Source organism: Rhinoderma darwinii, chromosome 11, assembly GCF_050947455.1.
Source record: "Rhinoderma darwinii isolate aRhiDar2 chromosome 11, aRhiDar2.hap1, whole genome shotgun sequence".
NCBI classification, from domain to species: domain Eukaryota; kingdom Metazoa; phylum Chordata; class Amphibia; order Anura; family Rhinodermatidae; genus Rhinoderma; species Rhinoderma darwinii.
Genome location: NC_134697.1, coordinates 78,219,595 through 78,231,895, shown reverse-complemented (window position 1 = coordinate 78,231,895; position 12,301 = coordinate 78,219,595). Strand labels below are relative to the sequence as shown.

The 12,301-nt window shown below is 39.2% G+C and overlaps 1 protein-coding gene across 16 annotated transcripts in view; it reads left to right on the top strand.

The window, feature by feature from the left end:
* Positions 1 to 12,301, top strand: part of KCNMA1 (potassium calcium-activated channel subfamily M alpha 1) — a 437,859-nt gene that overhangs the window by 404,137 nt on the left and 21,421 nt on the right. For 11 of the 16 annotated variants that reach the window (XM_075841780.1, XM_075841791.1, XM_075841783.1 and 8 more), the window contains 2 exons: positions 10,702 to 10,815; positions 11,701 to 11,784. In XM_075841780.1, the coding sequence (XP_075697895.1) occupies positions 10,702 to 10,815; positions 11,701 to 11,784 (198 nt within the window). The remainder of the gene's footprint in view (positions 1 to 10,701; positions 10,816 to 11,700; positions 11,785 to 12,301) is intronic. The other 5 variants (XM_075841793.1, XM_075841786.1, XM_075841792.1 and 2 more) reach the window with 1 other exon arrangement.

The window sequence follows — 12,301 nt, the reverse complement described above, 5'->3', positions numbered from 1 at the left end:
CCATAGTGCTTCCCATATGCTATAATGCCAAATAGCTGCCCCCGCACAGTGTAATCCCCCTGTACAGTATAATGCCCCCATAGATGCACCCATACAGTATAAAGCCAACACAGATGCCCCCATACAGTATAATGCCCCATAATGCTACAATGCCCCTGTAGATCCTGCCAAAGTGTCCACTATAGATAGTTCCCACATAGATGGTGCCAGTGCCCACATACCACCAAAGTGCCCACTGTAGATAGTGCCATAGTGCCCACATAGTGCCACAGTGTCCACATATAAAGTGCCTCTGCCCATATAGTGCCACAGTGCCCATGTAGCTAGTGCTACACCCCCCTTGTAGATAGCGCCACCCTGCCTGTAGATAGCGCTACAGGATTCGCTTTGGCCGGGGATTCCGCCCCTGGGGAAGCCCCTGGCGTCACTATCCATATATGGTCAGTGATGTCAGGGCCTTTTTCTGAAACTGAATCCCCAGGAAAAGTGTTGCCAACTCCCTGGTTGGGGATTCCGCTCCAGGAGAAGACCCTGGCATCACTATCCATATATGGACAGTCGGCAATGCCCTGACCGGGGATTCCACTTTAGGAAAAGCCCCTGATGTCATTGTCCATATATGGGGAGCGGAATCCCCGGCTAGAGTGTCGGCAATGCTCTAGCCGGGGATTCCGCTCCTGGAGGAGCCACTGACGTCACTATCCAAGACAGGAGTCCCTAGCAAGAGAGCTTGTGCTGCTCTGGCCTGGTACTCCATAGTTGAATGCTAAAGCATGGAGCTGACAGTTGGATTCAACTGTATCTGCACCCTGAGAACGGAGATGCAGTATAAACCGGGACATACCACCGGCCACCCGGGACAGCGGGACACCGGCCGGAATCCGGGACTGTCCCGCTGAATCCGGGACGATTGGGAGGTATGATTAATTCTATGTCGAAACGCATTGCCACTTTGCCAATTTTAATAAATCTCTATTGGCAGTACCTTTATGCTTCTGTTGGATCTTCCTAGTAGCGCCCCAAAATCCTTGCTTCTTTTTATTTCTTTAATTACTTATCTGCAGTCTGGCTCCATCCATCCCTTTATGTATATACATATACACTCCTTGCAACACCAAGAAGGACTGTGCAAATTGAGGTTATGCAAATCGAGAAAGTAGCAGGTATCGCTAAGAATCTGCAAATTATCATGTTTTCAAGCACCTAGCTCGAATCTTTGGACTGTGGGAGGGGCATAAAAGCCAGATTGAAAGCAAAGTTTTTTTAGCCACATTAACCCTCAAAAATCAGATCAAGCGCTGTAGGAAGATTGTGCGATGCCATCAACGTACTGGTTATCGTCCTTGAACTGAGAGACCTTGGTTCATCACGCTGGCAGATCACTATTCACCTATGCCGAAATGTCAGCACTGTTTAACGTTGCGTGTCCCGGAGGTTGGAGGAACAACACCAAAGGGGAATGACAACAAGAGGTGCGCGGAGACGAACCTCTGCACAGACGGATCGTCTGATTAGAAGAATAGTACATAGTGATCCATGCTGTACTGCCAGTGAAATTGGACGTCACATCCCAAACCTAGGGCGGCAACCAATGTCAACACAAACCACCAGAAGGCGTTTTCATGACATTGGAGCCAGACATCCAGCTACAGGTGTTCCATTGACCCCATGTCACCACTCTTAAAGGCTATCATGGTGCACAGCAAGACGGGAATGGAGGCTGGAATGGAGCTCTATCCTCTTCAGCAATGAGTCCTGCTTTTGTTTAGTCTGTAGCTACGTGGGCAATCCATGAAGAGGCCTTCACAAGTGAAGGTTACACCGGTCCTACTCCCAAAATTATGGTGTGGGGTGACCCCTTTAGTCTTCATTTCAGGTACACTAACAGCTCGTCGTGGAACCAGTAGCATGGGCATTTCTCCAAAGTGTCCCAGGAGCCGTTTTTCAACATGACAGCGAAAGGCCGCATATTGCTCATGCTACTGTGAGCCTGCATGGCCTAAGCGTGCTACAATGGCCTGCAGCGTCTCTGGACTTGTCTCCCATCGAGCATGTCATTGGTCTGCTATTGCAAAGGGAGCTGCCAGCAGCCAATCTTCATGATTTGTGTGCCCATGTGCATTCAGCATGGCATAACATTCCTCAACCATTAATAACCTAATTGATAGCATGCCAAGGTGTATAAGTGCATGTATTTCTGCGCGTGGTACTCATACTCAATACTGAATAAATCAAGATGTTTGGAGTGTTTTGTTTCCATTATTTTTATCATTTGCATATCATTAACATGTCTATTGATCCTGTGATTTCCCCAAATCCAAAACTTTTCCTTCTTGGCGTTGCAATTTCAATGTTCAGGAGTGTATATACTCTCTAGATTCTTGCACTCTGTAATAATCCGCTTTCCTCTATAATAAAAGCGCTAATTAGTTACAGTGGGTGCCTTGTCACACACTGAGTGTGTGTTCTTTTGTGACAGGTGAAAATCCCTCCTCAATGTCTTCTTTATAATCTTAGAGACTTATAGTCAGGAAGTTACATACTTGGAGAAATAAGAAACCTCATAACAGCCAACATTTCACAGGTTAGCTATGACTAAGGATGTTTATCTGAAACGCGTAAGCGAAATCTGTGTTCCTTGGTAATGCCGTGGATGTTTTAAATGTTGAAATAAAGAAGCAAAGATTTTATTACATTGCCGTGGATTTGTATCGCTGGAATTTCTCCCTCTGGCCAACATTTGTGCTATGTTTTCTTTTGTGATCTTTAAGTATGCTTCTGATTTTTACTGTATTTTTATAGCATTCTTGTTGTCTATGGTTTACTGATTCTTACTTGCTCTTCAATATGTTGCCATTTAATAATGCATGTCAATTTGGAACGAGATCCCAGCGTCCAATGATTGATCCCGCCACCTTATGGGCTAATAGTGGAGAGCGTAATTATGCCATGTAAAAATTGGCATTTGACACCAGCACAGGCCATTATTAACGATTCTTTCATTAAAATATTTATTAACTATCCATCAGGCTCATTTTACGACATTGTCCTGGAACCTGTTTCTTTTCAAGCAACTTTTCCAGACTTCTCTCATTCCATTTAAAGGGAGAAAAAAAATTACACAGTACACAAGTCTTTCAAGAAAGTTAATTATACAGCAGCAAAAGCAAGCATCACATTACTGTTATAAAATATTAAATCAGTATCTTTCATTCTCCCAGATGCCCTGGAGATAAATACACCATGTTTAATGCTCCATTTCCAACACTTTTACACACAAAAATTTATAGTGGTTACAGCTCCAGCTTCTCTTTATTTCTTGCCACTTGGTTAACATCTGAGTTGCCAGTCAGACTCCTCTCTATGCAAAAAGGTTAAGAACACAAAATCTTTCGACGCTTGCTTAGGTGGACAACATTTTTATATTGCTCACTCGGCACGGCAAGCTCGGAAGGATCTTTACAATGATATATCACTCTTTAACCGTATTAAGCTTGATTGTCTGCACACACAATGTGGAGATATAAAACTCCCAAGCTTCCTTCTGAACCGTTTTATAAATATTTAAGCCCGGCTTACGTGCCTCTGGATATTAAAACATATTTTACCCAAACACACCCACATTTGCCCGCACGCACACAAAGAGGGACCTGTGTGTAAATATTACATAGGGCCACCTTCTCCACCCTGTTATCACAGCACTTTAATGAATACATAATTTCACACTTCACATTTTATTGGAAACTGCCTTTGTGCGCAGTTTAAGTATAAGGCATTGGATGTTGGTATGACAGGAGCAGTACAGAACGCTGTTTTAATGATCTGCTGCTTTAATTATATACAAAGATGTTCGGGGAGAACAGTTATGTCGCCTGAACTTGAGGTAGTACTTGATAGTCGAGGTAAAGTAAGGCAATTATATAACAGGCTGTAAGTTCAGCCTTAACATGGATTATTAGATATAGATTTACATTCTACATACCTCAAAGTACATGTAAAAAACGGAATCTTCTATAGACGGGATGTTGAGTGGAGTAGTTGACGCTATCAATTGCTAAGGCGAAGCATAATGTGAATAGCATTTATTGACCCAAGACTTAATTTATAAAGTGCCTGATCACCTTCCAGCAATGTTTATAGATAGTACACATCATGTAACATCATTGTACAATATGCCAATACCTTACGCATTTCACACGATTATCTCATAAATGACAAAACAAGTCAATAAAAACTACTCTGTAGAAATCAGATATTTTCTGTTTTTTAAGAGTCTATTTCTTTATTACTTTATTTTGTATTGAGGTATATTATATAAAATACAATCCACCTCCTTGACGTGTTATTAATGTAATGCAAATTGCATTGTGTATGCAGTCCCGAACATCAGTATTTTATATTCTGAACAAGATTGTAACAATTCATTTCGGATCCGTTAATATTCTTTCCGTTTTACTCATTTTAATATGATTTGCTCCAGAAAGATGTGTGCCATATTTACATGTCAGGAGCCTGTAGGCAGAGATTGTTTGGGGGCTTAGATTTCGCCCATCAAGCAGGACACACCGTAGGTCATCTACGGCTTTAAAATGTTTACAGAACATGGTGGTGCAATGCTCACAATGATAATGCTGAATAAATATATAATTATACTTCATTTACATATAAATACACATTGTTTATTGGATTCACATGTAAATGTCCCCTTCAGCAGGTGCCTGTGCTCATGGTCCCCCTATAGGCACAGTCCTAATGCATATAAATAAATCAGGCCTGGGTCTGAGCCATTGCAAATCATTCCATACCTTCTCGGTCAAATTATGTTTTATGTGCACGTTTTACATTTTTTTTTAATTATTATTATTATTATTACTTGTATTAAATCAATGTTTTTTATGTGATTCTAAAAAATGTTTTAATTGACTTCTGTTAAAAGTATTTTTTTTCATTTTTAATTCGATACAGCTGCTATGTATCCTCTATACATAGAAGCTATGCTGCTCTCTTTCAGTCGAATCTGTCAGTGAAGTGAACTGACGGCTCAGCTACCATTATCCCACTACTACTAAATAAAAAGACTATTTGAAAAGTTGCTTCAGTTTTTTTATTTTATTTAGTAGTAGTGGGATAACTAGACCACTACCATTATCTTTTTCTCCTCCACTAACTTTTTTCTTTTTGTATTATATTGGGAGTGGAGTTTTTCACCCTATACACCTTTTATATATACTATTGTTTTTGCAATAAAAGACATCTCATAGGGCATTACACTTTTTTCTTCCAGTTTCTAGATAGATACATGTATTCTTGTTGGGTATCATTGAAATGGAATCAGATTTACAACATATCTCTGAAAAAGACCAGATTTAGGAAATGTTCACATGGGTTGGATTTACTGTGGATAATTCAACAGCAAATTCGGCTTGGATTCTGCAGGGAATTCCTGCCAAAGTCTGCATTAAATTGTGCTTAATTTGATGCCGATTTTCGGCCGGATTTGCTGCTGTTGTGAAGAGGCCGTCTGGGATGACGTCTCGTCCTTTGTGACGCTGCAGTCTGTGATTGGCTGCAGCGATCACATGGGGAAAACGTAATCTAACGAGGCTGGATCAATATAGACCAGCAGGGACAGCGCCTCACTGTGGGAGTACTAAGGGAGGGGAATATGGTCATTTTTTATTTTAAAGTTGTGATTTTTCCTACGGAAATGCAGCTATTCCGCAGCAAAAAACACAATATTTGCTATTTGTTGTGGATTTTCCCTTCCCATTTAACTCAATAAAACTAATGTATAACTTTTCCAGAGCACAAATTGACATCCAAGGGATTAAAAAAAACTGCACTGAGGTAAAATTTATATATATATATAGGTATACCTAAAGTCACATTACGCACAAGCAAAGAACTTGAAGGAGCCTCTTATCTCGCCGCAGACTCCTCAGGGATTTACATAAGGACATTATCATTAAGGCTGTGTCATTAGATTTTTGCTAATCACTACTTTAATTGACTACGGTATTTTATTATGGTGCTTTAATTGCTTCCAAAAGCAAAAATAAAGTGCAGTATTTGCTCAGGTCCTTAGGACCTCTTTAATAATCGGTAAACATGGTCAGGCCCGCTGAGGACCTGCTCTGAGACCAGACCCAGATATTCATATGTTAGGTTTTCTTACGCGGTTGTGATGCAGAATATCCTACATGGGACTCCCAGAAACGCGTCACTCATTCACCACTAAAATTGATCTAATCTACAGCAGTTAGAATGATCCTTGTAAAAACTCTCTGTAGTAGTTATTACAACAGTGCCAAGGGAGCGATTCCACTGCCTCATTTATAGGAGTTTAATAGATTAAAAGTCCAAATTGAGTCGCACAAAATCACCCTAATCAAGTTTTCATCTGCATAATTTTCCCATAAGCAGCAACAGGGAATTGGAAGAACTCATATTTTTCTTCTTGGACAGACTTAACCCCTTAGGAATAATATGCCATTCGTTTTCGGAAGGTAAATCCCGCTTGATCTACCCATGTCATGACAAGAAATAGCCCGTAAACTTACAAAGAATATTAAAACTCTGCTAAAATACTCCTGCTTTAAATAAATCATTGTATGTCCAACATCTTTTGTTTATGTCTCAGTTGAAGGTTGGCAAGCATTTAAATACTGATCACCGAAAAAAAAATATTTATAAGGAATTTGTCAGAGTTTGGTGCCCTTGCCCCCCACTCATTTTGGTTGTAAAATACGGGTCGCAGACCACATGAAATTGCAAAAGTTGCAAATTATTGCCCAAATATGGTGTGCGCCATAATTTGCATAACTTTTTAACTCCATATTACTGGCGTACAGTCATTCATAATTTACCCCAAAGCCTGTGGTGGAAAACGGCTATTGGACTCTCAAGCTGAGTTGCGGACTGTTAGGTTTGTAGAGACAAGCGGATGTCTAAGGCTAGATTCACACGGACGTTGCGCATCTTGGATGTGAAAAATTTTAGTTTTTCACGTCCGAGGTGCATCCGTGCTCTGCGCTGCGGGACGCAATATCCCGCATCCCCCATAGACTAGAAGTGTGAAAAATAGGACATGTCCTATTTTCTCACGGACCCTTCACACGGTCCGTTGAAACAACGGCCGTGTGAACCGCCACATTGAATCATATAGGTCCGTGTGACGGACATTTAACACGTTCGTCTGAATAAGGCCCTACTATATGAAACAACAGATAATCTGAATCACCAACCATGTCAGATCTCAGCCGGTACAATAGCGCAATTTACAATTTATGGGTTTGGGCTTCTAGAAAGTATTCGGGGGATAACATTCTGAGAAATAGACTAGTAGCAGTTGGCTTATACTGTTCCCCTGTCTAGGGGCTTTAATAATGTTTCAGTTCTGACCAAACACATGGAGAGCGTTATATATATATATATATATATATATATATATATATATATATATATATATATATATATATATATATATATATATGTATATATATATGTATGCATATATATATGTATGTATATATATGTATGTATGTATATATATATTTATATATATATACATATGTATATATATATGTATACATATATATGTATATGTATGTATGTATGTATATATATGTATGTATATATATATTTATATATATATATATATATATGTATGTATACATATATATGTATATATATGTATGTATGTATATATATATATATGTATATATAGATATATATATATAAAAATATATGTATATATATATATATATATATATATATATATAAATATGTATAATGCTTATTTCTTAAGCAACTGACCATGTATCTGGCAAAACAATAAACATTCTCTGTATGTAATTTATGTCGCTGGCTTTTATACATCTGTGTAATTAAACTCGTTTGTCTGTCATAGGAATAATGGCGCAACTACTACTAGAAAGCAATAAATACAATAAAACGTAATGCACGTCTAGTGATACCTTAGGTAGCCACCAGAGGGCAGTGCGATTTAAAGCACATCTCTACCATAAAGTTAACAATGTACAAATGCTGCTCTTTTTCTCCGTTCCCTATACACTAAATATCTTCCAGACTGTATTGAGACACATTTAATGCCAGCAATCAGATCATGATAACTTTTAGCTCTTCATTACTTTTAGATAATAACCAAGCTATAAAAATGAAAGGAACCTTAGTCTTTTATCTATTTAGCATTTGCTTAGTACTATTGTGAATATTCTTGCGACCGTTTCACACTGAGTGCTTACAGCTTTAAATTTCATCAATTTGCCGTAGCCTTGTTAACTATCTTGAGATTGGAGTGGCCCTGATTTCTCCTCCCAGCTGTGCTTTCCAGCAGTCAGCGTTCCTTGATGGATGTGTCTGTGCAAGGCCTTGCATTATACATGTGCCATCACTCACGGAAGGTACAGACTTGTCACATAGTAGGAAAATCAGGGTCACTGCTTGCTTTTGAGAGCTGGGAAATAATGCTTTATTCTATTCTGTCACTACATAAAAGGGAATACGTATAGGCCCCGTCTGAATGCTCCTGGTGTGTATTAAATACTGAGAAAGTCTGGTTTGTTAAACCCAGATTCTACATCCAGTCCCAAACATATTAGTGGGACAGATGGGATAGCAAGTGGCTTGACCACTTTCAGATATATGTAGATATCTATTTGAAAAAAGTATTATTTTTGTGTATTTGCAGAATAAATGTGGCCACGTAACTATTCTGACACCTCTGAACGTGACTTTTTTATGGCTTAGTCTCTATTGAAATTAAAAAATATCACTGCCAACTGTGAGAATACTCCCAGTTGGCAGTGATATTTTTAATTTCAATAGAGAATAAGCCATAAAAAACACATAAATTTTAAGGTCAAGTTCAGAGGTGTCAGAATAGTTACGTACAGTATTTTCAGTGTAGATTTCTGCACTAAAGAGCCATACCAAATATACCTTCAAATTCAAGTAAATGGGACTTTTTTTTAAATCCTCATTCACATGCTCTGAAAACCCCTCTGATTTTAGGACGCAGTATGGAAATGTAGTGTGGAAAAGATATATTTAAAGCGGGATTTTGGAAAGATTTTGACTGGATGGTAACTGGAATCCTATATACGTGCCCTGTCGTATTTATTTATTATTGCCACACGACCGATGTCACTATTCGGCCTGTCTTTAGGCTGCATTTTCATAGTGACTACGATATCACTAACTGAAAATAAGTGTAGACCTTGTATTTGGTCAAGGTTTTTAGGATGCTGCTTGTAAGACTACTGAAAAAAAAAACCCTATTATGAATAATGAACGTTCGGCAGTAATTTCCAGGGGAATTTGACAGCAAGTGTTCAATTACCTTGCAGCGCCACCACAGAAAGGAAGCATTACATATTGTGTCTATTGAAATCAATCAGCTGTCCAAGCACGGACACCCTGGGTCCTCCAGAGAGACAGAGATGCTCTTTGTAGCCACTCTGGCTAATAGATCATGATCCTGAATAGTGGATTCCCTCTATTAACACAGAGTTCTCTAAAAGGGTATTTGACAATGGGCTTTCTAGACAAGGCAACCAATTTTGAAGTCAGTGATTTTTTTAAAATTTTTACTATCGTTTTATGATGGTTAGCGTGTCTAACCATCATACTGTAGCATACATCATGTATTTTTAACCCCTTAATGACTGCCGATAAGCCTTTTCACGGCAGTCATCAGTGGGCTTTATTCTGATGCAATAGCCGTTCCACGGCGCTGCATCAGGATAAGTAAACAGAGCAGGGAGCCGTTAAATCTCCCTGCTCTCAGCTACCAGGTGTAGCTGAGGGCTGGGGGCGTCCCTGCTCGAACAGGTGAGATCGATATTAGTATCGATCTCACCCGTTTAACCCCTCAGATGCGGCGCTCAATAGCGAGCGCCACATCTGATTGGTTTTGGAGAGAGGCAGGGAGCTCCCTCTCATCCCACCGACACCCGGCGATAAGATCACCGAGTGTCTGTGTCTCCCATGGCAGCCGGGGGCCTAATAAAGGCCCCCAGGTCTGCTTGTAGTGAATGCCTGCTAGGCTATGCCAGAGGCATGGCCTAGCAGATGCCTGTCCGTTTTACACGGACAGGCATAATACACTGCAATTCAGAAGTATTGCAGTGTCTTATAGTAGCGATCGGAGGATCGCATATTAAAGTCCCCTAATTGGACTAGTAAAAAAGTGAAAAAAGTTTAATGAAGTTAATAAAAAAATGTGGAAAAAAAAAGCAATAAAAAGTTACACATATTTGGTATCGCCGTGCCCGTAAAGACCCCGGCTTTAAAGCTATTATATTATTTAACCCGCACGGTGAACGCCGTAAAAAATAAAATAAAAAACAATGGAAAATTTGCTGTTTTCTGTGAATCCTGACTTAAAAAAAATGTGATAAAAAGTGATCAAAAGGTCGCATCTACTCCAAAATGGTGCTATTAAAAAAAAAAAAAACTTGTCCTACAAAACACAAGCCCTTATTCAGCTATGTCGACACAAAAATAAAAAAGTTATAGCTCTTCGAATGTGACGATGGAAAAACTATAAATATTGCTTGGTCATTAGGGCCCAGAATGCAAGCAGGGGGAAGGGGTTAATGGTAAGCTATAAAGTAATGATGTTCTATGTCACTTGTCCTGTGTGTGTAACAACTGTAATTTGATCATTTTATTTTTAAGGCTTTACACCACCAGGGATGGATCGATCTTCCCCTGACAACAGTCCAGTACATGGTCTAGCAAGGCAGCAATCCATTACTACAGGGGCCAACATTCCCATCATTACTGAGCTCGGTAAACTTCTTTTTATGTAAATTGAGTTGTTGTAATACTGAATTTGAGATGGCTACGGAAAACTTTGGTAGCTTTTTTTTTAAAATGAAATATATGTATTTTAGCATAAAAAGCTCTTTCGTAATATACTTTTATTAAAAATGTTGTACCCTAGCGATCTTATAAGCCTAATACTGATCAAATCAAAGTTTATCAATTTTCATTTGATCGGCATTAGGCTTAGACGATGGCTCAGGAGCCGCAAGAGACCGAGCTTTTAGATCAGCTTACTGATGGATTCGCCTGACACATAGGATGATACATAGTGATACATAGGAGCTGAAAAAGTGAAACGGTTCAACATTTTTAATAAAATTAGATTACAAAAGTGCCTTTTATGCTAAATTACATACATTTCATTAAAAAAAAAAAAAAAAAAAAAAGCTCCCAGTTCATAGTCTTTAAGAATGAGCGAATAAAAGTTATTTTGGGCAAAGATCCGTCCGTTGGTCATATTGCTGTGAAGTGTATTTGGACTATAGAGTAAAGAGGACTACATAAATTAGGGTTAGGGTTTGGCCGAAGTGTGGTCTCACTCTTTGAATGAATTTTGGTAACTATTCCAAAATATTGGGTTGAGGCTTTGAGTGTTTGTGTTATAGTAATGGGGAGTGGCCTGCAGATCACATATACCACGTATGCAATATTATATACTATAATATTATATATTGCATATGAAATCACATTGCAATTTGCTTTCACAAATGTTTGCCCTCTGCTCTACTCTTTTCTTTCGTTGCGTGTGTACCCTTCACCTCCTCACTCGCTGAGTTACCTCACCCTCTCTCTGTCTTTTCTCTTTAATCCCTTCCTGCCTTGTACCTTTCTAACACTCGCACCGTTCAGCTAAGCCTGGCAAAATGCTACCTTTGATTTCATTCAGTCAGGAAAAAACCAGTGGAACTCAAATACCAATAATTACAGAGTTGGGTAAGAAGAAGCGGCTCTTCTTTCTTTACCTTGTTGTGGCTGTGGATATTATATGGCTGCCCCACTGAGAGGCGCAACCAGTCAATACAATTGAATCATTTAAAAAAAGTGAGCAGTGTGAACTGAGGTCAAATGCTGGATTGGTATTTGCCCTTAGACATTTGTGTGTAGTAAGACATACCAGTGGCTAGAGTCTTTTGAACTCCCCCTCTAAAACTTTTTACACCTGCTGATAAGCGAATTTCCAGAAATTCATTTTAGGTTCAATTCGGCTTTTGATCATCTGATTCAGTAAAAATAAAATTAAAGTGCCCCGATTGCCCTGAAAATTCGGGTCTGACTCTGATGTCTTCTAGCACTGTATCCAACCTCTTTCAAGCACTCAACGCCAAGCCAGCATTAGTGATATGAAAACGACAGCAACATATACAGTATGGGTAGAGGGAGGGATAACCACAATACATTTTGGGAAGGCTTTGGGTAGAATCGATTCGATCATTTCCACTTCTCCTACTTT